Consider the following 25,007-nt stretch of genomic DNA (forward strand, 5'->3'; position numbering starts at 1 on the left):
TTATCATAAAAGGAAGTAAGAGGCCTTATGATAATCTGTTCATTTGCTTGTCAGCTTTGAAAGTCTTAGTTCAATGATAAATGAATATGATTTTACTGAATAAGTACTCTATTTAGCATAGAGCTCTTTTTTCACTCTTTGAGATGTTTTGGTTGTAAGAGAGACAGATTGTGATCTCAGAAAAAAAAGTGTATTTAATTTTTATCACTGAGTGGCCAGACTTTCATTTTATTGGGGAATTTCCAGCACAGCTCTCTTGATTGCCTATAAGTCCTCCTGGGGTACAATGTAAATGCTCTTTTGAAGTTTTTTTTTTATATTTATATTTTATTTTTTTAACAAAATACTAGTTGGCAGTGTGCCGCCTTTAATAAATAAACCAAGAAGGTTGGCTGGAATGGGACTGGAATGGGGATGGGCCAAAAAAGAAAAAGTGGAAAATACCTAAGTTCCCTATGATTGGCCAGAACAGATAGGAAAAACTGTATGAAATAGAGAGCTATGACTGAGGTGGTCACATAGAGCTGGCATCATCTGGCTTTGTCGAATGCAACAAGAAAAGGTTTTTTCATCTGGAATTTTTGGGAATATATATATATATATATATATATATATATATATATATATATATATATATATATATATATATATATATATATATAGCCTTTTTTTTGCAAAGAGAGAAGACTTTCTACAACAGAAGTAGGTATTAGTATGGAAAGGTCTACATTTTTCCTTAAACATTAAATTAATGACAGTGTTTTTCTAACGCTAGACATTTGATTATCATTAGTAGGCTAAATATGTGACAAGATACTGTAGATACTGTACAGAAAGAAAAAGAATTATTTTTTTCAACACTACTGGTACCTATTGTGTATTGTTGTAACGTATAGTCAATATAAAAGGAATACAAATAAAAATAAAATAGAACTGGGGGAGGGCAGGGCACTGACACCATTTCCGATTGCCAGAGTCACGTGATTCAGCAAAAGCGCCAAACTTTGAACGCGCACATCCGAGGGTTCATTTCGACAAAATATGTAAGTTTAATTATCTAAGTTACTGAAAACTCGAACAAAGTAAATGTTAAAGTTTTTTTATACGAGACACACTCAATGTTAGTTGAGTTAGGATGGTATTCGAGGTCGTTTCTTCTCATTGTCTGTCATGTTCCGTAGGACGGAGCACAACATACCTATAATCGTTTTGAGCGATGAAGATGATGATGAAGGTGACTCCTTGATGACACTCAACGATTCCTCAGTGCTGATCGTTGAAAATGAGAGGAACGAAGCAGGTACTCTGCGTTACCAAAATTAAACATAAACAAAACTAAAACTTGCCACTGTGACCATTCATATGCACCATGAAAACTGTTTTTGGACATATAAGTTAACATGGCAATACCATGTTTTCTTTGACACAAACTGTAGTAATGCGATGGGTTATCAAAATTACCATGTTAATAAATATTTTTGTTTGATATACCATGGGCAGTACCTCTTTGATATACCTTTGTATACCATATATACTATGGTAATCATTCAGTACCATTGTCATCTCTCTACTAATCTTTGTTTTCTGTTGATCTCAGATATATCCAAACATATTGAGGAGTTGGATGAGGACTTGGCCATCACATACTCCCAAACAGCAATAGTGCTTCCACATGCTAGATACGACTGCACCCTGGCTTTCTGGTCAGTAAAATAAGTGAGGCCACTGTCCTGTGAAGGACTGATGTTGTCTGTGATTGTTTGTGTGTGTCATTGTGTGTTTGCTTGTTCTAGTCGAGCAGAGCAGGACGTCTCAGGACCTCTACAAAATAATGCAAAGCACTGTGATCAGTGTTTTTGCTACATCTGTGACAAACTGGCCTCCATGGTGAGTTCACTAGCTTCAAACTTAAAACTCACTCACAAAGACTCACTCTCGTCTATCTAGGGTTTATGTTAGTTACTAGGGGTGTAACAATATATTGTGGCACAATACAAAAATGCGAGAATATGTTTTGTTTGTAGTTCACCCAAAATAAAAATTACTGTGTGAGGAAAAAAATTCATAGTTTTAGTGTCAGTACTACTTTAAATTACTATATATAATGTTGAATATAATGTATAATAATGCAATGGGGGAAAAAATGTGTGGGTCCTGATAATGTCAAATGTCTGTTACCAGTAAAATATGGCCTACATTATTTTAAATGTATCTATTCTGCGACAGAGTGCAAACATATTCATCTAAAATAATTCTGTACTTTCAGCTTTAAAATCATGAATAGTTTTATTCTGGTGTCACTATTGTCCAGTGCATTGGGTTTCCAGCACCAAGTCCAAGCCTATTCATTTACACATCCAATGTAATAACAAATTTAGCATTTTAATCAATTAATTAAATTAATTAAATTAAATTAATTTTTTGTTAACCTTTTATCATATGTCTTGGCGTATCATATCGTGAGTCCAGTATCGTAATATGTATCGAATCGTGACATGAGGGTATCGCTACACCCCTATTAGTTACTCATAAAAAATGGCAGTGTATAATCCTAATGACCCCAAATCAGAAAGGACAAAAGTGAATTAAATTTTGCATACAGAAAGTGAATAATGTTTTAACACCATTAGGATTTTTTTATTGTGACGTTTTCGTTAAATGTGAAAAAAAGAATCCCATTATTTTAATCCGGTCCAGATTTAACTGTTTAACTTATTTTAGAAGTTAAAATCAGCATAAAAAAAAAAAAAAAAATATATATATATATATATATATATATATATATATATTAGGGCTGGGAAAAGATTAATCGCTATTAATCGCATCAAAAATAAAAGTTTTTGTTTACATAATATATGTGTGTGCACTGTGTATAATTATTTTGTATGTATAACTAGACACACATGCATGTATACATATAAGAAAAAAATATTTATATATAAAATATTTATATTTATATATATAATATAAATTATAAATAAATATATACAGTATATACATGCAAATATTTCTTAAATATATACATGCATGTGTGTGTATTTATATATATATATATATATATATATATACAAAATAATTATACACAGTGCACACACATATATTATGTAAACACAAACTTTTATTTTGGATGCGATTAATCGCGATTAATCTTTTCCCAGCCCTAATATATATATATATATATATATATATATATATATATATATATATATATATATATATATATATATATATATATATATACACACACACACTTTTTTTTTGCTGTATTTAGTTTAAATTTTTTTTTAAGTTGAATAAAAATGTGACAGTGGAAATTTCTTGTGGATTTTTCCTGAAGACAGTTTCTTCGTTTGGTGTGTTGATGCATTCTAGACCTTATTTGTGTTATTCACTCTATACTATACCAGGCTAAAAACAAGGCCACTTTTGTGTTTGTAAAGCATTGGTAAAGTGCTATGACTTGTGTTTTATAGTGTGAGTTTTGGACCATCCCCGGCATTTGCCACTGTAATAGCCATAAGCACAGCGTCTACTGGAAGGCCCTCCGGGATAAGAGCCTGTTGGGGTATCTGCATGAGCTGAACTTCTCCTTTGAGCCGCTGGATATGGATTCAGACCTACGACGTGCAGGTATGTTCTCTCTCGTGATTTAAATGCAGATTTATTGTCTCTTAGAGTTGGACCTGTGCCAGCCTAAATCTTACAATTGTGTGTGTGTTTGTGGTAGAGGCTTCACTGCACAAATTTGCTGGTAGTTTGGCAATGAAGTATGCAACTTTCTTGTTGGGGTTTGAGAATTTGAACCGTCCAGGCTGTCGGTGCATCTGTCACCGCAACAATAACGACACTACACAGAGTCAAGCCTTCGGATGTAAAGGATGCCATAAACATCACTTTAAGATTCTGGAGTTCGAGTGAGTGGTCCTCCTTTTATATTATTTTTAGTATAATTTTGCTATCTGCTTTATAAAATTGGAAATCAGTCACAATTTGGTTAATTTAGGTAATGGAGGTGCAATTGATAAACTGCAAATTAATTTAAGAATTGTGTTTTGGGTAAGAAATTGACATTACATTGATTGTTATTGCAGTATCAGTAACTAGATTTTTAGCGTGACCAATAGTGATTCTTAAGGCTGGAATACACAACATGACTTTTACCCCAATTTGCAGTCTAGATGAGTCGACAATAGTTGCCAAAAGTCTGTGCCAGTCTGCAGGTTTTAGGCAGTCGGAGTTGACAGAATTCGCAGAAAATCGCGTAGTGTATGATGGGCAGAGACTCTGATTTTTAGCTTCAGACTATGATTTCATCCAGTCGGAGGATATCAAAACATTTGAGAACACAAATATGTGCACTAGGTAACAGAACATCAAATTAGCCTCAATATTTGACTCATTGACGCACAGATAAAACAACTGACTTTCACCTCTAACTCCCGTTGTAATCTTTAAAGTCCAAACTGCCCTAGTCAACCTCATTCAAATGTGCTTAAAGGGATAGTTCAACCAAAAATGAAAATTCTGTCAGTATTTACTCACCCTCATGTTGTTCCAACCCCGTAAGACCTTCGTACATCTTCGGAACACGAATTAAGATATATTTGATAAAATCTGAGAGCTGGATCACTCCTCCATAGGCTTCTAAGGGATTGACACTTGTTCCCCGAAAAGATATTAAAGACATCGTTAAAATAGTCCAAGTGACTACAGTGGCTCAATCCTGAGTTTATCAAATGGTGAGAATACTTTTTGTGCGCAAAAACCCCCCAAAATAACGACTTTATTTCAACTATTTTCTCTGTGGGCCTCGAGTCAGTTCACTAGTGTAATAGCGTAGTGTTGGTGTTGTACATCACGCACATGACCAGCGTCGGCCAATATTGAGCCTACGTGTGACGTAGCTCTACGCAATCACACTACGTTAACTGACTAGAGGCCCACAGAGAAGGAAATGAAGAGTTGAAATAAAGTCGTAACTTTTTGGGGCTGGCAAGTGTCAATCCCTTAGAAGCCTATGGAGGAGTGATCCAGCTCTCAGATTTAATCAAAAATATCTTAATTCATGTTCCGAAGATGAACGAAGGTCTTACGGGGTTGGAACAACATGAGGGTGAGTAAATACTGACAGAATTTTCATTTTTGGGTGAACTATCCCTTTAAGAGTCGCTATAACTACTGTGGTCATCTGCAGATCCATGTTTGTTTTATCTGCCATGCATCTCCAAGCAACAAGGCGTGTTTCTGTGTGCGTTGGTTGTATTCGGAACGATTTGAAAGTCTGGTGATGCCCAGTTGCCACTGTAACCATTTACAAAGTCGGCAAGTGTATGATGCCTAGTGTTTTAAAATCTGTTCAGATTTTAAAAGTTGTGTAGTGTATTCCAGCCTTTAGCGAACACCATGCTATACTAAAGTTGTTTTTTCTCTTCTCTTTTTTTTCAGTTACACTGTTGTGAGTCAACATATCAAAATGTTTTTTAATGAAGCAAAGAAAGAGAATCCAAAGGCTTCTGTTGTGATGCTATTAGGCGCTATCAAGCTTTTCGTCAATCACACGGTTCCTGGGTAAAATACTAGACACTATTGCATATTCTGACCCCTGGTTTTGGTATGTAATGCAATATAACATCTTTGTTTATTATGTCTCCCTTGCAGAAATGTACATGCTGCTACCACTGTATCTGAAACCGTGTCAATGCTCCTGTGGAGGTAATGCTACAATCATGGACTGTTGTGTGTTTACTTGCACAGTCCCCATTTTCTAGCTTTCTTATAAACTGTATGTTTGTCTTCCAGATTTATGACGAAGGTGTGGACGCTTTTAGTTGACTTCGATTTTTCCAGCACTTTCATAAAGCAACTGGAGTTTTTCTTCCTGAGGCTTCCTCTGCCTTCAAACTCCACATTGCCAAAAAGGTAACAACACATACAGGTGCTGTAACTTGTGTTTGGAAAAGCCATGCATTTTTTGCTGCTTGAAGAAAATTTCATCAAAGATGATAATTTCAGTCATTTGCTCTATATTTACTTGTTAATACAATAATTGTTCAGTTGTGGTCTGCCATTGTTAATTAGTCTTAATGATTAAATTCTCTTTTTTTTGGTTGCAGTCTGAGTGTGCTTCCTTGGGATGACCCCTTGCTTTCTGGCGTGATAAAAGGTCAAAATATCACTGGAGAGAGGCAGGTCAAAGGTCAAAAGCTTCAAGTCTTGTATGAACCTCTGAGCGTGATTCAAGCGAGAGTCTGTAAACTTCAACAACAAAACAAGTAATGGCCCTTCCTTAGTGTACTTTTTATGCTTTATTTACTGCTTATCAAGCCTCTTAATTTACTGCAATGATATATGCAATAAACATGCACAGAATCCAGAATTCCACAGAAAGAATTCATACATCTGTCATTCACAAAGTTTTATGCATACTTAAAGGTAGATTCACCTAAAACTGTATTTTCTGACTACTCTGAAACATTATTTAAATGATACAAAATATTTAACAATGATCAGTAATAGTGTGGCACTGTGTTTAACACATTCTGCCCTTTTTAAAGAGGACTTTCTATTATGCTTTCTTACATTTTCAACTTTCTTTAGTATGTTGTAATGTTGCTGTTTGAGCATGCAAAAGGTCTGCAATGTTACAAAGTTCTCTTCAAAGGGAGTTATTCTCTATATCGGTACGCACTGATTCTGAATTACCTTGAAACTCCTCAATTGTAGTCTCGAGTTTTCTTCTGGGAACAAACACGTCACAATATTCCTCATTTAGGCATGCTCAAAAAAGGGGTAGAGGCATGGTTGAGTTGTTTAGTAGTGTGTTGAAACCGGTGGTTATGGTAAGGGCTGTGACGTTTCTGAAACGCGCTCAAAGCGGGTGACCAATCAGAACACACTGGTCCAGCACATTTTGCTTTTCGGAAGGAGGGGCTTCATGGAGACAGGAACTAATCAGAGCTTTACTGACAATCTGGGAAAGAGAGGTGCTGCAACTGTAATATATGTGGAAAAATGTGTTTTTTGAACACCCAAGCATGAAAACCCTTTTTTAGTAAACCCCAAAAACAAAAGCAAGACTATAAAAGGGCATAATATTGCCTTTTTAAATTAATTCTGGGGATTTTTCCTTTGTAAACAGCACAGAAATGTAGGGCAAAAAAGTTTGTAGATTCTGTGTAGGGCCAACGATTATTATTTGTTATTGCTTAGGACCTCGTTAACCTTAATAAAATAATAATAATCTATCCTTTTTTTAACACGTTAGGTACCGTGAGCTGGCTCGCTATCTGAAAGTTGTCAGAAGTACCAATAATCCCACGTGAGTGCTAGGTGCATATCATGAACATTGTTGTCATATAAGCAGAATATTATTACAATTTATGGTGCAATCTTTCATTGTATGTCTGTCTGTCTGGTATTTAGGCTGCAGAGAATGAGAGACTTGGTTCCCCTCTACTTGTGCAAGGTACATCGGAATAAAGCCTTTTCCTTCAGTGCCTTCTACCTTATTTAATATACTTCAGTCTTATACACTCATTTTAGACATTTAAGTCAGGACTCTCTGAAGTTTTCTAACTTTTTGATGCAGTGGATTTGTGGCCAGTGTGATGATCTACAAGGACACCCTTCATAAAATATAATTGATCTTAAAAATATAATTTGGTAAAGGTAAATGATCGTGACGATGTAAATGCCCTGTCTTAAAGGAATAGTTCACTTCAAAATGAGTATTCTGCCATCATTTACTCACCCTCAAGTTGTTTCAAACCTGTAGGAATTTTTTTCTTCTGCTGAACACAAAGGTAGATAGTTTGAAGAATGTTGCCAAACAGTTGATGGACCTCATTGACTTTCATAGTATTTTTTTTCCCTACTATTGAAGTCAATGGGGTACACCAACTGTCTGGTTACCGAGATTCTTCAAACTATCTTCATTTGTGTTCAGCAGAAGAAAGAAATTCATACAGGTTTGAAACAACTTTAGGGTGAGAAAATGATGACAGAATTCTCATTTTGAAGTGAACTATTCTTTTAACTGCATTTTATGTTTGTGTTATGTTTGTGTGTTTAGGTTGCCGACTACAGTGGTGCGGTCAACACAATGTTATCGCCAATGCTCGGTGCCTCTTGCCCCGCCTCCCGACTCACACCTCCACAGTTCAGAGCTTACCTCAGAATTTTTACATCAGGCCAAGTCCCTGATATAGCACAACAAGAATTTGATCCAGGAAATGGCCATATGATCATACCTGATCCTTTACTGGGCACCAAGTGGACAGCCATTGAAGGTAGAGAATTGACAGTGTTTATCTAAATGACATCTGCTGAAAGGTTAGCTAGGCTCTTGTTTTCCTGCATTATGTATCTTCCCTTTAACAGATTCTGTATTATTTAAGCTCAACAAACAATGAGTGTTTATGCCGAATACCAACTCTGTTCCTTCAATAAAGGTTCAAATTCGTTAAAGTTGATGGAGGTATTGAAGTTTGCACTGAGAGTTCTGGACTGTAACGGTGCTGTTTTTGCAAATGTAAGTAAAATATTATATAATGTTTATTTTATATAACTTAATCCAACTTGTTTTGTAATGTAAGAGCGGGCACTGCCATTTGTCAATCTACCGTATTGTTCCGAATATAAGACAACCCCCCTTTTCAAGATGTACCTTTTGGAAAAAGATTTTTTGAAGACCAAATCTTGTCTTTTAAAGAAAATACTTTATTTGAAAATAATTTTCATATTGCACATTTTTCTTATTTAAAATACATTTTACTGGTAAAATGTTGCAACAACAATTACATTCAGAAATAAACACTTTATAGGTACCATAAAAATAAACTGAAGTTCTCATTTAGTAGATTTCACAATGACCGATTTCTCACCTTTCTTACGTACAGTGAAACGTACAGTTTTTCTTACTTACGAAAAACATGTATTTGATCTGTAATATCTGATCCAGGGGGATATGAATGTTTTTTCCTTTGGCCGATCACATATGGCTGAAAAGACTGCAGATTCTTCCTGTAGTCGGAGGGCAAGCGCTAATCCACTGCATCAAAGCGGCCGCTTCGAGGACATTTTTACAGGCAAGTGCGGCAATATGTAGCTGAAATAAGAAATGGGCCTCGCTGGTGGGTATGTTCAGCCCTTTTTGCAATTTCCAATGCCTTCAGCTGCATGCCTTTTTTCAGCTACGTACTGACACACTTTCCAGTCATTTTCTTCGAAGCGGCTGCTTTAAGGACTGCGGTGAGCTTTTCTTTGACTGTTAGCATTTTTAAGACTTAGTCTTAAAACGTAACTTTTTGGGCGCCATCTTCTAACATTACACTCTGACAGATCGTATTTCTTGGGTGCTTAATGAGAGTTGTTTGACGACTCTGCGTTTATCAGTCCAGGGGGAAATACTTTTTTTTACACATTTGGCGCTCCCTATTGTTGTGGGTGTATTATTGACCCTGAATATAAGATGACACCATTTCTTTTCATATGTATTTCCAAGGAAAAAAAACATTCTTATATTCGGAACAATACAGTATATTTATCGCTGCCCACCACACTATATTTTGCATTATTTATTAACATGTCAGTGTTAAAGGCATTATTTAGCTGTTGCATACTGAATGTGTGGCAAACAGTTCAGCATCAAATGCCTCCTATCATAAAAACATCAAAACCCATTGTGATTTCATTCATATTAACTCTTCATATGTCTGTCAGTGTGTACTTTTCAGATCTGGTGTCTTTAATGACGAATGTCTCTTTTTGTAGTCAGAAACCTGGGTGTATCTGCTAAGCGTTGTCAGTTCCAGTTTTATTACTCCAGATGGTCTTGTCGTTGGTGCATTCTATGCCGAGCCTGACGTCACCTTTCAAGCGGTGAGAAGAGTGTTTATCTTGTGTCTGTCAGGATGGAGTACATACTGAGATGTTTTGGAGACAGATAGTTATGTGTTTCTGTTCAGGTGATCAAAGACTCTGCCAATGCAATTCTCAAGGAGCTGACACTGACTTCCCGTATACAGATCCCTAAAACCTTTGAGAATGTGAGTTTAATTTATTAGTTCTCTGCAGTTTTTTTTGTGTGTAAACCTTGGATTATTTGTGACTGAAATGTATGTGGCAAATGACATAATCTATAAAGCAGTGTGTCTGATGGCCAATATAATGGCAGTATATTTATTTGTATATAATGATAGTAAATGAAAAGCACAAAATTAAGGTAAAAAAACAATTTCTTCTTCTTTCCTCAGTATATGCCTGGCATATCTTAAATAAATGATGATGAATAAATAATACTCTTTAAATGCCAAATGGGGCAGATCAAACCAGTTATATGTTATACATTGTTTTGTCTTATTGGTGCTATGTTTATTTTTTTTTTTTCATTAGGGTTATCCTGACCAGGCTAGACTGCTGTTAGCAACTCAGGCTTTGGTGCTGCGCATTTTCCACTCTCAGCTCAGCCCCATCCTTGATGTCATAATTTCCTTCAGGGTGCTTATTTTTTGTAGTTATTAGTTAAATTTAGGAGTTTTGATTTTGTGTAGATTCATATGTGTAATTGTGTGTATGTGTCATTTGCCTTCAGTTCAACCACTGGGCGCTCCGTTGGTTCTTTAACAGTCTGCTGGGGAGGCCGGATGTGCTGCACTACCTTCTGTGCGGTCTTCTGCAGGAACTTTCTCATGAGGAGCAGTACCAACTCATAAAGGGGTAAGTCTGTGTGCTCACACACGTACACCAAAACTGAACAAAAACATCTGTGATAAGCATGTACATGCTCTATATCTGTTTCAGAACATGGAGTGAAACTGAACATTGCCTAGTTGCATCCTTCCTCTGCTTGTACTTCCTGGAAAACAGTGTGGTTCTAGACTCCCACACCTATCCCATCAATAGCTTGCTTGCCACTTGGAATGAGTAAGAAGCAGCAGTCAATCACTATAGTAAATTCATAATGTGTTATATTTTAGCACTGAAGGATGTTTGTTATGATGTAGATGTGCTGCACATGCATGAATATTAAGAGTTTTTTTCTAATTGAATATTAGAATTACTACACCTTATCCAGAGGGATATAAAAAGGAAGATCGGGAATAAAACATGAATTCCACTATAAAGCAATTGGATAATTTTGTTCATATTAAATACATATAAACATACAGTAATATAAAGTTTAATTTGTCAACAATTTGCAATCTATTTGATTTCAGATTGTACTGCCCTTGGCAATTAAGCTTGAGACTGCAACTTGAAAGCAATGTAAGAATCTTTTCCATTTGAGTAACAAAATGTAACATTTTTTACAAAGATGTAATTAGATCTCAATAACCCAAGTGTTTTAAGGTGAGCTGGTGTTCTCTCTCTTGCAGGTGGCCAGACTTACTACAGAAAAGCGTAAAATCCTGCAAAAAATCCAACGCCAAGGAAAATAAGCCTGACCAACATCCTGAGCAAATGAACATGCACTGAATTGTTTTTTCCCAATGTTTTTGTTTCGCAAAGTGTGAGACACACTTCTTGACATCACTGTGAGACTCACTTGTAATTTAACGGATCTTGTGAATTGCACATTTTTCAGTCAGTTCAGTTATTCAGAATTTTAAAACTGTAAAAATTAAGAACTATCTTTATTATGTATATATTAACATTGACTTTTTTGGCAAAATGGACAAACCGTACAGTTTTAATGAACAGAAAGAGTGCCTCTAATGTTTTCAAAGGTTATAAGTGGTAGTTCTAAATTTTTTCATTGCCAAGTTTTTTCTTTTTTTTTTGGGAAATGACCAGTATTTTGTAACATTTGAGTACTGTGATTAATAGCTGTAGCATGTAAAGCCCAATTATATTCAGAAACAGAACAATATACAAATCTTTGCAGTAATGTAAATAAATGACAGTAAAAATGCAACACTGAAAAGCTGTTTAATATTGCTTTGTTACAGATTTACATTTAAGGTTGTGAACTATGACGGTTCTTAGGGATCTTTGCAAAATACTACGGTAAATATTCTATTCAACTGCCTTTGTAAACAAAGATCTCAAAGCATGCAGAAAATGTAAAGACTATACTGTTAAAGATGGGCAAAAACAACTAGATGCGCAATCTAAGCTAAGCATAACTACTGTACAGTGCACAAAATGGTTGACTAGTTTGTGTTTCAGTGTTTGAAAATGGAGGTTGTGGTGTAGCTGAATTGGAGGACATTGGGTGGAATCTCCATTAAGTTTAGTTTAATGAGCTCAGATAAATAGTTGAGGATTTTCTTATCATCTTTGTGAAATTCAGAAAGAAAACATTTTGTCCATGTACTTTCCCTAGCCCTTCTGGGTGTAAGGCGACCATGTAAAAATGTTAAAAGGAATGCTCTGGTGACAAGCTTGCTTTGCACACTTTGAGCAAACATGAAGTAGGTGTTTCCACGTTTAAAGTTGCTCCTTGGATCCACCAGCAGGTTGATTAGAGTACCACTGTAGGTTGGGCAGCGCAGTGTCTTTTGATCCACATCTAGAACACTGATGTATCGGCTATAATGGCCCAGGCAGTGAGGCAAAGTTGTGTGAGTAAAACAGCACATCCTGAGTAAATATAAAAAACAAAAATATTGTCAAGGTGGCTTCAACTTGGCTAACAGTGTTTATCCTAATGTCATTGCTGAATGGGTAACTAGATTCTTGTTTTTATGCATCCCAAGTAAAATGCCCCTTTAATAGTTACTGTAACGTTTAAGCTCATCAACAAAGCATTGAATGTTTATGCAGTATATCAGTGGCATGCAACCCTGCTCCTGGAGATCTGAATTGTCAAGGCATGATGTATTAATCTTCCTATATTACTATTCCTGGGTCCAAGTCTCTACTCGGTTTCATATGAGAATACTGTCTCTCAGCCATTTATGATTTTTAGTATGGCAGTAAAGGTTATGATCATGATTTGTGAGTAATACTACAGCCGCCTGTTTGAGTGTTTGTTACTTTTTGTACCAGGAGCGTTTGGACTCAGAAACGGTGAAGTGTGATGTCAGACTTAACTGGATAACTTCCTGTTTACCCCCAATAAATATGTCAGAACTAGCTAATTAAGATGTTTGAGTTAAAAACAGGCATTCAAACAAGATTATGATGCTTAGTAAATGTTACCTATTAAAGCCGATGAGTTTCCAGTTGAGGAGGTCAGTAAGCTGCAGCGGAGTTGAAGTCCATGGTTGAATGCTGTCTCTGTATCTACTCGGATGTGGCATGTACACAGACAGTGCTGTAACTAGTCGTCTCACTGCAGCCTCCTCGCTGCCTAGTACCACCAATGTTCGGCCACTCAGAAGGCTATACACCGCATGCACTGCAAAGGGAAACTGTCGCAAGAACTGCAATGCTGCCCGCCCTACTCTGCCACGCCTTCGTCTGGTCCCACCTTCTTTTTTCCCCCTGGGAAGACAAGCAGAGAAAGGGCATTCGGAGGTTGTGGAAGCAGTGGTGCTCCGATAGCTGAAGCAGTCAGATAAATTATCAGGTACTATCCGACAGGTCTCATCTGGCAATGAGAGAGGGATTGATTCTGTTGCATGACAAGCATCTTGGAAGCTTGACCCACCCAGGGATAAAGTAATAGGACAGTCAGGTGGAGTCAGGGTGACAGCAGGATAAAAACCTTGCTGTGACTCCAAACAGGCACCTCCATGATCTCCAGGAGCATTTCCCACCCTGAAAACACATTCAACATTTTTGTTGTCTTGTTTTTGACACCTGTCTTTCTCATCATTCTCTAGCTCTGGGCTTTCCTCATCAATTGCGTAAGGGTATAAGGCACGCAATTCTTCTTGTAGGATGGATTCTGTCGTGCTAAGCACCTCAATGCTGTCTTCACTGCAAGTCCGTCTGGTAGGTACCCTCCCTTGCCTTAGACCCTCGAGTGCAGCTGTAGTGGACAAAGGTGCTGGACTTTGCAGAGCTGTATCCATTGGTAAATTTGAACTTTGGGATCTGAAGGACTTCTCCGTTCCTAAGACCTCGATACTATCTCCACTACTAATACTGGTCTTCATCAAAGCTGAAACATATTCCACATTTTCTTGACAATCCAGAGCTGTAACTACTCCATCATTTTCCATTTCAGCCTCTACTGGGGCGGTGTCGGATGTCACGGGTTGGTTATGCTCGGAAGGGGCATTTACAGAGCTGGGTACAACTGGAGATTGGCTAGATCCAGCCAACTCCAGTTTGATTGGCACCATTTCGACACAAGAGGCATATGACTCAAGACTCACATGTTCACTTAGAATTGAGGGTGCAGGAAGAAAGGACTGTTGTCGTACTGAATGTTGACCAGCTATTTCAGTCTGTAATCCAGCACCCTCTTCCAAGTCACATGTATCCTCAAATAAGAAATTGGTAGATTTAAGGTTGCGGAGAAGATTACGGCAGAGGAGTTGTGTGTAGAGATGGCAAATATCTCCTCTGAATGTCCTCTCTATGGAGTACAGTTGCTGTAAAGCCTGTTGGTGGAAGTAATCGTCACACAATTCCTCAAGAGTTTTCAGACGCTTGTCAAATCGGTAAGATGAAGTGGAGTTGATCAGAGAATGCGAGGGTGTGTTTGTGTTAGGAAAAACATTGCATTCTAGCATTGGCTCAGCAAGCTGACCGTGCCTTAAATCATCCAGGTCAAGTTCCAGAGAATGAGGGAGGTCATCTGGTTCGTAAGGGGAGTACTCAGAGTTTCTAAGCTTCCTGGTTGGGTAGCAAGTGACCTGTTTTAAAAGGCTTTTATAATCATGAATTGATTTTTCTACTGTGGCCAACTCCTGTTCTTTGTTATCCAATGGCATTGGGCAAGATCCTTTATCCTGCCTATTCCTTCGATCCCCAAACCCTTTATCTTTCTCGTGTGTAATACATGACCTATTCTCATTTTCAGACTCTACTTCCCCCTTTTTTGAAATCCCACATCCGTCTTTCTCTCGTAATTTCATTTCAGTTTCACACTCTTTCAGTTTCACATCTTCTGTATTTCTATCTAATGTAGGCATACCATTCAACATCCGTTCCCTTTCATTGGTGCAATTCACAGATGCATTATTGAACTCACTCTCTATCTCTCTATGTAACATGACTCTTGTATACTCCAGATCTCTCAGTTTTATCTCCAGTTCTTTCGCAAAGTTCTTCCTGTTCCCCGTTTTCAGACATTCAGATACTTTGGAGAACTCTGTGGAAAGCTGCTGGAATTGTTGTATGATTTTATTCTCATCAGACGACACATAGGCAAGGCAAAGTGGTCGCACAAACCCTCGAGCCTCCAGGTCATAGAGTGTAAGGTGGTGCACATATGCGAATGCTCCTTCTCTAGAATCCCCTAAAACTACCGTTGAGTCTTCTACAAAGTTCAGTTTCAAAGAGCCACAACCTGCCGAGCTGGCGAGAGAGGACTGATAGTCCACTGACATAATCCGAAGGGAGAAGTGGTTCAAATCAAACGTCCCACAAGCTTTGGTTTCAGGAGGAACAGTAAGCAAAGGTTGGGGCCCAACTTGCTCCGAAAACTCTGATAAAAGAATAAAGTCCTTCTTAAAATTAGCACTAGACATCCTGGACCACGGGGTGATGTCCCCAGTGTAGGGATACATGGGCACAGACAGTTCCTCTGGAAGAGCTGATGGGTCTATTTCACTGAAATCTGTTTCTTTAGTAAAAGCCACCAGGTCTGGAGAACCAATCATGGTGGAAAAAATGTTTGAAACAAACCAGACAGGGGTGTAAAAAATATTGTGAAATTATACTTAAATTAAAATATGAGGACTGTCAAAATGTTTCACAAAATTAGTTGTGATTGTCTTGTCTTTAGTAAGGCTATTACATGTCAAAAGTGAAACCTAAATACTGATACCTGCCAGTTAAACTTTAAACTTTTTACAGTACATGTAGATATAGTTGTTTATAGACTGATCATCTACTGTATTTACATTCAACATGCATACATTCCCCATTTTTCACTATGGTTATGATTAAAGCATTGTCTTAGGTAAACCACAATGTTGTGATGACTGCTAAAATTTCTTCGTGAGAACAAATAGACAACTGTGGCTAGTTAAGTGGATTTCATGTCAATTTGACAGGCTTGTTACTTTACTGGAAAAAACAAATTAAAAACTTGTTTAAGCTATTATAACTTAAGTATGCACTTTGTTGTACACTGAAGGTCTAAAATTTAATGAACTAAAAAATGTATTTCTTTAATTGCGGAAATGTCATTAGTAGGCTACTATTAAAACTTAATGCTTATACTTTTTAAGTACAAATTCCATAGTACTAAAATAATTAAACTTGTCACTCACATACTTTACACCCCTGAAACCTGCATCTTCAGTGCTGTCAATCCAGTCCAGGAGGTCTAGTTTTACTACGTATATCTAAGTACACTGATTTATCTGATTTATAGAATAATAACTAGCTACTTAAAAAACACAACAAGCATGAAATGATCTAATTCTCGACGATTAAAAAATTACACGCCTGATACAAAATACAAACCATGACATAAACGCATTGTCATGAAAACTGACAGGTTAATTCAGAATAATATACGTATAAATCCGTTCGCTGACGGCAGCGTGTGTACAGCAATTCACGAGAGTAGTTGTTGGCTAATTTTTAGAAGTTAGTTTAAGTCGTTGTTCAGAGGTAAACAAACATTAAAGCGCTTCCCGCAAAGCAGTAACTGAAGCAGCCTTTGCCATAGTTAGCCATGTGACACCTCTGGTTAGGGAGGGGGCTCAAACTTGTTTCCGCCTCAGACCAATTCCTCAAAATAACTTTGGAAAAATAAGACGTGGTAGTGCGTTTTTTTTTTTTGGCAGTGTCGTTGAGAGATTGAATACATATTTCAAAATATTACGAACTGTAATTTATAGGCAATGACAATCAATTTAATTCAATTAATTTTAGAAAACAAACGTTATTTTACCAACTAATCCTTTTACATCTTAAAAAAAAACTTTTAAGAACGAGAACACTTCAAAAAGAAATAAGGCTCTACTTTTTTTTAAACACTTTATCTTTAAACGACTTTAAAAATCCTTTTTTCTCTGGGCCATTCAATGAAATGTAAATTTAAAAAGTGGCCCAAAGAAAAGGATTATTAAAATAGGATTCCTTAACATGTACCATAGTCCAAATATCATTAATACAGTTACCCTTTTTTTCCCTTCAGAAACATTAACTTATTATACTTTTAAGGGAGGTGCTGTTAACTGTTGAGTTGAATTCAGTAGTAACATGGCCATATCTTTTTGTATTTGACCTTTCATAAACCGTGACTTGTGCTTATTGTGTTTTCACATGATTGCAACACAAAGGGGAAATTTCTTAGCATACAAAAATCAATGACAAATGGACATTAAAAGCAGAAGTAACACCACAAACAAATGTGAAAATAGTGAACAATCTCTTTATTCAGACATGCATCCCAGTGGTAAAGAAGAAATAATTTAAGATTTCATGTAACCTTATTAGTGGAGTAGGTTTCACAAAAGTGTGATATTTGACCCTACCAATATTTTATTGTTTTTGCAATTTATTTAACCAAATTTATTTGGCAAGTTATCATAGGATGTATACATGGAACCTGCATCACATTAACTTTTAGTTTATTTCTGTCATTTTTAGCCATTTATGCTGATATTGACAAAAGGGTAGAATGTGAGCAAGTAGGAAAACAACCCTTATAAAGATTTAGACAACCCTCTGTGCACATTTCCCCCAATCAAACACAGTATTTTTGCTAATTTGTAAGCAAGACTAACTAACAAAAATGTATATAAAATATTTTTGCATTACTGCTTTGTCTTGATATTGAGTATTTGCTTCTTCAGAGTCAACATAGCTTCACACCGTCTATGATTACTGCTATATATATATATAAATATAATCATGGTCAACACATAGCTCATAATAAAAATACATCTGAACTCACAGACAAATGGTCTAAATACCCTTATACACACACACAAGAATAAAGATGTTTTATGAAATCTTTCACTTCTTTCAAACCTACATCTAAGCAAAGTGCCTGACTAGGATAATGCTGCATAGTAAAATAATGCCTGTCACTTCAAAATCACCTAGCAGGCAAGCAGAAATTCACATCAGAGGACTGTGAGGAGACATATAATATCTAATATTACATTCTTTGTTTAAAGATGTATTATTGCCAGTTGCCTTAGAGATAGATGTTTTGATAGATGTAATACTCTGTGCACAATTATAGGAGTGAATCAAATAAGTAGTATCTCAGGTTCAGTTATGGCACAGTAGAGCATGAAGCCCATCTCGTCAATATCGTCCTCAGTAAATCCCTGAAACAGATTCACATTATGTTTAAAGAAACTAGGCATGATTCCAGTCTCCAGGTATCCGATTAGTTCAGCAATCGCCTCCAGGAACCTATCAGCAAACACAGATTCCGACCAATCAGTTTCCTTTTCACTCATGTGTAGAATGACATTGCTAAGATGGCTGCCGTTGAGCTTGCGTAGTGCAGGGCAGTTGCGGCACACAGCCTTTAGTGTTTTCAGACACTTCTTTCTGACCCCCGAGTCTGTTTTGTCAAGCGCTGCTAGTCTAGTTGTTTCACTGGTGTATAGGCTCTGGTACCAGACGTAGTCGAATGACCCAGTGATCTCTCGCTGCGCCGTAAGCATCATCTTGCTAAGGCGCACTGTTGGCAACACGGTAATATAAAAGCGTTCCCCACTGTCACAACTGCTTTGGGTTAATCCTTGAATCTCCAGTTTGAGCTCAGGAGACCCAAGCACCGGTCGCACCTCGCACTCCAGGGTTCCGGTTAGCGAAGGCCAGTTCATTGATTCCATCACAGCCTTGCCTAGCTGCTCAGACACAAGCCGTGACGACAAGTATCCACCCAGTAAATGTCGATCCCAGTAGCTCCGTCCCCTTGGGAAGTACTCGAGGTTTTCACGCCGCACCATGCAGTACTGAGGGTGACCCAAAAATGTGTCCTCTCCGGCGATAGGCATCCACAGACTGGACTCCAACTGTAATAAACACATTTGGAACAAATTAAAAAACAGCTTCAATCCAAGTCCAAAGATCCAAATGGTGACATTTGGGAAAGTTAGTTTGAATATGATCTAAATCAACTTCAATAACGGTCAATAATTGACAAATATTGTAGAAAAAGTCATCAAAATTTCTGCCCATTTAAAAATGACGGAAAGGCTTAGAGGACTTAGTAATAAAATTAAAAAAAATATTTTTCTATTACATCATCCCCTGAACTCTGCATGAAAGAAGAATATTTTTTAAAATTGTGAATGTTGGTCTAAATATGATCTAAACCAATGTTTTTCATTTAGAATTGCTGAAAAAGCACATGAAGGACCTAGAAATTATTATAATTATTTTTTAAATTATTTTTATAAAGTAATATAACCACTGAAATCCCAGGGAATAAAAATAATAATTTTAATTAAAAATTGCAATAGCTGGTCTAATAATAAGCAAAACCAATTTTGGTCAACAGTTGAAAAAGTAGACCCAGAGAATCAAAATAATATATAAATATCTTGAACGGCTGGTGGCGCCAAAAGGTTAAAGATACAAAACACAGAAAAATACAATTAATATATGAAATACATAATTAAATATATAAATGTATTAAAAATAAATTTAATTATCAACATATAGTATATGTAACAAAACTCCAGGCAAGCTCCAGATATCATGAAACTTAATTGGTCTTGCAACTGAGTATGGAATAGCAACTATTGGAAACTGTAGGATAAAATTTGAACACAAGCACAAAGATAGTGGTCCAGATAGAATCTTGATACCTGTAGAGGAACGATCAGGCAGGCATGATCGGCTTTAACCACTTGCAGGTCGTCGAGCAGTGACCCCGCCAGCATCATGTCTCCCAACGGCATGTCTGGGTGTTTGGAGTGCAGGAAGGCCTGGATCTCTGTGGATATATCTAACGCTCGCTGCTGTGCGACAGACACCTCCTCCGCTGACAGACACACTCGTGTTCTGAAGTACTGCTGCAGACGCTCTGCAAACGTCATCACACACAGATCCAAGCGTTTCCGGCGTTGAGGTGGGTCAGCGTCACACCGCTGGGGTTCAGGTGAGGGTAGGGGGATGGGCTGAGACAGTTCTGCTAAACACACACAAAAAAGGCTTTCTACTTAAAACCGCATTCACAACTCATTTTACTTCCATATCATGATGTGTTTTAGTGAAACGGATCGTTCAGTGATATCAATAACCAAATTTCCATGGGACAAAAAGGTATATTCCATTCTATTCTATTCATGAAATAGCCAATTGACATTCACCAGTAGTTTTAGAAGTTGAGCAAATCAAAACATTCTTATAAAAGATTACAAAACTTTTGGTTTGGACTAACATGCACTGATGAATTGTGCACAATGAGACAGTAAATAGGGTACATTTTGATTTCTTGTTGTTGCGCTACCGCTAGATGGGAAATACCTTAATTTGGAAGACTCTTTAAATATGCATGTACCTTTCTTGGTTGCGGCTGCAATCTGTTTCATGACTACTCCTTCAATACCCTTGTGGAGCAGTTTGGGGGAGGAGCCAACCAAGCCTAGTTCCTCCCAGCTGTCCATCATCTTCTTGTCAGGCTTCTCATCAGGAGGCCTGCCAGCACGTTCTATCAGCTATGACACCACAAGAAGAAATAAGAGATTAAAAAAAAATCAATAAGTAATCAAAATAAGCCATAATAGAGAGTAAAGGTTGGGTTCCGGAAATAAAAATCCCATTTATTTTCTTCCACTGGGAAACAATAACGTATAAACCGTTAAAGACAGACCTACTGTGAGCTACAAGTTTTTTTTATTAATTAATGGTATATACTTCTGTTGAAGTCATCAGCCTACATTTTTTCAACTTAAAAAGAAAGTCAATCTCCCTACGCTCTCAAAATACTTAAATTTGTGTGTGTGGTGTGTGTATATATATATGAAAAAGAAAGTACACCCTTTTGACATATTACAGTGTCGGTGTCATTGTTTAACAAAAGTAAAGCCAAAATGGAGAAGCCATGTGTGACAAACTAAGTACACCCTATGATTAAGTTGCTTGTAGAACCACTTTTAGCTGTATGACTCTATCAGTCTCTCACACCGTTCCGGAGGAATATTGGCCCGCTCTTCTTTACAACGTTGCTTCACTTCATTGAGGTTTGCGGGCATCTGTTTATGCACATCTCTCTGAAGGTCCTGCCACGGCAGTTCAATCGGGTTGAGGTCTGGACTTTGACTGGGTCATTGCAACACCTTGATTCTTTTTTTTTTTAAGCCATTCTGGTGTAGATTTGCTGGCGTTCTTGTGATCATTGTCCTGAATCATGACCCAATTTCGGCAAAGTATTCTAGAGTCAAAATGTGAGGCCATCTGCTAAGCTTTAGCAGATGGCCTCACATTTTGACTCTAGAATACTTTGGTGTACAGAGGAGTTCATGGTTGACTCAATATATGCAAGGTGCCCAGGTCCCGTGGCTGCAAAACAAGCCCAAATCATCACCTGTCCACCACCGTGCTTGACAGTTGGTATGATTGAGGTGGTTGTGCTGATATGCTATGTTTGGATTTCACAGTGCATTATGGCCAAACATCTCCACTTTGGTCTCATCTGTCCAAGGGGCATTGTTCCAGAAGTCTTGTGGTTTGATTAGTTGCAACTTTGAAAACCTAGGCCGTGCTGCCATGTTCTTTTTAGAGAAAAGAGGCTTTCTCCTGGCAACCCTTCCAAACATGCTATACTTGTTCAGTCTTTTTCTCATTATACTGTCATGAACTTTAACATTTAGGCTAACATGTCAACTGAGGCCTGTAGAGTCTGAGGTTTAGTTCTTGGTTTTTTTGCAATTTCTCTGAATTTCTAGAATTCAATAGGGTGTACTTTCCTTTTCACATGACTCAATGTATGTCACAGGTCATGTCGTTCCAAAACTGTATGCATTTCTCTCTTCTGCAGAACACAAAAGATATTTTGTAGAATGTTGGTCAATGAGAACTGAAACTAGATAACAGCATTCTTCAAAATATATTTTGTGTTCCACAGAAGAAAGGTTTGCAATGGCATGAGGGTGAGTAAATTATGATAATTGTCATTTTTGGGTGGACTAACCCTTTAAATCAATATTTTTATATTTATCCATCACTTTTATTTCGGCCATGTAATTTGTAATGCTAGTGAAAAGCAAGTGTAATTCTTTAAAGCAATTACGTACACACTCTTGTATCTTTGTCTTTTTGTCTGATTTTCAAATACTTTTTTTGCTTGAAATCAAAGTTTGTAATGCTGGGACTTCATAGTTGTTTGATTTGATTCATGGCTTCTAACTCTTTAAAATCTCTATGGGAAAAAAGGAATTGAAAAAAAAAATACATGTTGCACTCTATTAAACAATATTATTTTTGACCAATCAGAATTGTGTAGTGTGTAATAAACCAAAAAAACCCGAATGATCACCCGTTTCACTGCTAATGTGGCGATGCCCAGCATCGCAGCTCCGCCCACCCCCAGCACCAGCCGGGCATTCGACAACAGGAAGTCAATAACAGCAGCAATTCCATCTTCTCCTCGCCTTTTTCCAGAATAATACATCACTTCCTCTGTGAAAGTGTCTGAAAACGTCAACAAAGAATTACATTACCATTTGATTTCACACATGCTTCCTCAAAGTCCAAAGTCTGATAGCTTTTGAGTTTAGAGACTTGAAACAAATACATAATTGAAAGAATGTGTTATCTATGATTTTTGGACATGTATCATGTCATTCATGGTACTAAAAACACCATGGGGCACTTTGGTGTACCGTAAATAGTATACACCACAGTATTTATTTATATTAAAGTGCTATTTTTATTGCTTTAGGCATCTGATAACATTTAAGTCACAATGAAACAGAAGTAGCGAGAGATCTTTACTTCTCTATTGTGACATCGACCAGAGTGTAATGGATTATTTTGAGATGTGGGTGTTTAACTCATAAGTGGAGGCAGATGAATGCAAGCTTGCAGGGGTGGTTTAACTGGACTAAATGATTGGAGAAGTCCTGCATACATCACAAGGGAGAAACATGTCGTTTTCACTGGAAGGTTCAATTATGACATTGTGATTAAACATCTTGAAGTCAAAACATAAAAAAGAGAAACATTCACAAATGAATTGTATACAATAACATTTAGAAATTTAAAGGGTGAATTTTCATTTAATCCTGGATTTAAAGCACCACCACAGCACTCTTTTATGAAGGTTATTCCAAAACACATGGTGCTCATGTGTGCTACGTGACAGGCCAGAAATCTGAAGCTTCACCTGCCACTCACTCTGTCTGTGGATCAGAAATAGCTTTGGTAGCTTCATGAACTGGGCACCAGCAGGGTGGTTTACCAGGCCCAAATTTAGACCCATGTGGCTTAGTAACTCTCCACTTATGATATATGATAATTTTGTGATATTGATTTAGACTTCGGTTTCTGGCTGTGATCTACAGATTACAATAGTCTAAGGCTCGGGCATGGATGAATACAGTACATGGATGAATAGATACATTTTAGGCCCAATATTTTTTTTTATTGCAAAAGGTGCTTTAAAAGTAAAAGCATGTTATTAGCCAGATCAAAGAAAAAAAAAAATCCAACAAAACAGCTTACATACGTATAGTATATTCCTCGTTATTGGGTAAAAGGCAAACTGGGTTAGTACACATTAAATGACACAAGGCCTGCATACAGATGGACTTTAAAACCCAGACAACATTAAGTTAATTATGTTTTACAGAAAAGACCACTGATAGCATTGATCAGTTTACATCAGCAGTTTAAATGTTAAACAGCACGCCTGCACATCACACGTATAACAATGTATGTCGTTTTTCCTTCCTAAATATTATATTAAATCCCATATGACTACCAAATAATCAAATAATTATTTTCAGTAGTTCACAAAGGGCATTCATGCAACTGAAAACAACAGTGTTTTGCTCTGTTAGCTTTTGCTAACTTAACTAGCTGTCTGTTGAATTCAGAAAACCAACAATCTTGGGAATATATTAAGCAGTTATCAATTCATAAACACGACATAAACAGCTAACTTACCTTTTTAAGGTGGTATCAAATCAGAGCCATTAGCGTATAGTATCGAATTAAGTACTTTTGTCTAGTACGCACTTGCTCTCTTACCTATTACAAACACATCTTACGTCACTATCCCGCTGATTGACGTACATCTAGACCAATGAAATGACAGTGTCAGCTGACGTCAGAACTTTACATGGAATTTCCTTCTATGAACGTATGGCCAAAATAATAAGCATATCTTACATATTTTTTACATTTTAACAGGAGGATCCACACATATTTTTTTATGTTCTTACACTATGACACTTATTTGATCGCTTCTGTTTTTGGTTCTATTGTTCAATGCAGAAAATAAATTAAACTTACGTTGTTCTTGAAAATAGAATAATAAAGATCCACTCGCATTTGAATGTAGAACCAAAGCACTCCAAACTGAATAATTACTTTGTGCATTAGCACTTAAGTTAGTTAATAATTTAGTTTCTGATATTCCGCGAAATAATTTAAAACAATCCCCATTATCAAGCAACATAGTGATCAAGCTAATATTGTTATCTGTGAAGAATTAGTGGAAAGTTCTCTCATACCATCTAGTGGACAGTCACATCCGTTCATTTACAACCAGCGCTTGAAGAAATAACCTGTGGGATTTTATTGGGTAACGATTCAAGGTTGCATAGCCACACGAAATATTTACATTTTGATTTCTGATAAAAAAATTATGAATATCAGAACTGGAGCAATTTTCTTTCTTAAACTTTCTGATGCATGTTAAATTAAGTGTAACCTGAACATGATGTTCTCCATATTAATGGACAAAGCTAATTGAACTGAAAAAAATAACATTCTCAAATATAAACTAACATGAATAG

At 36.9% G+C, this 25,007-nt stretch overlaps 3 protein-coding genes across 4 annotated transcripts; 1 reads left to right on the plus strand and 2 right to left on the minus strand.

The window, feature by feature from the left end:
- The first annotated feature begins 948 nt into the window (after positions 1 to 948).
- On the plus strand, positions 949 to 11,923 carry LOC143714234 (uncharacterized). Its single transcript, XM_077205317.1, has 21 exons — positions 949 to 1,043; positions 1,182 to 1,300; positions 1,598 to 1,703; positions 1,794 to 1,887; positions 3,474 to 3,630; positions 3,728 to 3,914; positions 5,446 to 5,568; positions 5,659 to 5,712; positions 5,800 to 5,919; positions 6,114 to 6,272; positions 7,265 to 7,318; positions 7,423 to 7,465; positions 8,072 to 8,288; positions 8,451 to 8,530; positions 9,772 to 9,879; positions 9,966 to 10,046; positions 10,393 to 10,497; positions 10,592 to 10,716; positions 10,801 to 10,923; positions 11,217 to 11,265; positions 11,376 to 11,923. Coding segments are annotated over exons 1-21 (2,169 nt in total). The 5' UTR covers positions 949 to 1,041; the 3' UTR covers positions 11,439 to 11,923.
- Positions 11,910 to 16,748, minus strand: smcr8b (Smith-Magenis syndrome chromosome region, candidate 8b). Its single transcript, XM_077205314.1, has 2 exons — positions 13,144 to 16,748; positions 11,910 to 12,582 (listed from the first exon to the last, which is right to left on the minus strand). Exons 1-2 carry the CDS (start codon positions 15,717 to 15,719, stop codon positions 12,165 to 12,167), a joined length of 2,994 nt encoding a protein of 997 aa, XP_077061429.1. The 5' UTR covers positions 15,720 to 16,748; the 3' UTR covers positions 11,910 to 12,164.
- A 684-nt stretch (positions 16,749 to 17,432) lies between these two features.
- Positions 17,433 to 24,294, minus strand: mief2 (mitochondrial elongation factor 2). Of its 2 annotated transcripts, none has more exons than XM_077205295.1 (5): positions 24,154 to 24,294; positions 22,523 to 22,677; positions 20,546 to 20,702; positions 19,851 to 20,173; positions 17,433 to 19,052 (listed from the first exon to the last, which is right to left on the minus strand). In XM_077205295.1, exons 2-5 carry the CDS (start codon positions 22,655 to 22,657, stop codon positions 18,273 to 18,275), a joined length of 1,395 nt encoding a protein of 464 aa, XP_077061410.1. In that variant the 5' UTR covers positions 22,658 to 22,677; positions 24,154 to 24,294; the 3' UTR covers positions 17,433 to 18,272. The 2 variants fall into 2 exon arrangements, with proteins under 2 accessions (XP_077061410.1, XP_077061409.1); XM_077205294.1 differs by having other exon boundaries at positions 19,851 to 20,176.
- Positions 24,295 to 25,007: the final 713 nt, after the last annotated feature.

The sequence above is a fragment of the Siphateles boraxobius genome, unplaced genomic scaffold (genome assembly GCF_051911475.1).
Source record: "Siphateles boraxobius isolate OS27281-9 unplaced genomic scaffold, OSU_SipBor_1 53, whole genome shotgun sequence".
NCBI classification, from domain to species: domain Eukaryota; kingdom Metazoa; phylum Chordata; class Actinopteri; order Cypriniformes; family Leuciscidae; genus Siphateles; species Siphateles boraxobius.

Coding starts and splice junctions, on each gene's coding strand:
- LOC143714234 (XM_077205317.1), top strand. Junction 8,289..8,450: donor CAAGTGGACAGCCATTGAAG/GTAGAGAATTGA, acceptor CCTTCAATAAAG/GTTCAAATTCGTTAAAGTTG. Junction 8,531..9,771: donor ACGGTGCTGTTTTTGCAAAT/GTAAGTAAAATA, acceptor CTCTTTTTGTAG/TCAGAAACCTGGGTGTATCT.
- smcr8b (XM_077205314.1), bottom strand. CDS start 15,719: ATGATTGGTTCTCCAGACCTGGTGGCTTTTACTAAAGAAACAGATTTC. Junction 12,583..13,143: donor AAACTCATCGGCTTTAATAG/GTAACATTTACT, acceptor ATATTTACTCAG/GATGTGCTGTTTTACTCACA.
- mief2 (XM_077205294.1), bottom strand. CDS start 22,657: ATGTATTATTCTGGAAAAAGGCGAGGAGAAGATGGAATTGCTGCTGTT. Junction 20,703..22,522: donor CCACATTAGCAGTGAAACGG/GTGATCATTCGG, acceptor GTGGTGTCATAG/CTGATAGAACGTGCTGGCAG. Junction 19,053..19,850: donor GCCTGATCGTTCCTCTACAG/GTATCAAGATTC, acceptor TGTTTATTACAG/TTGGAGTCCAGTCTGTGGAT.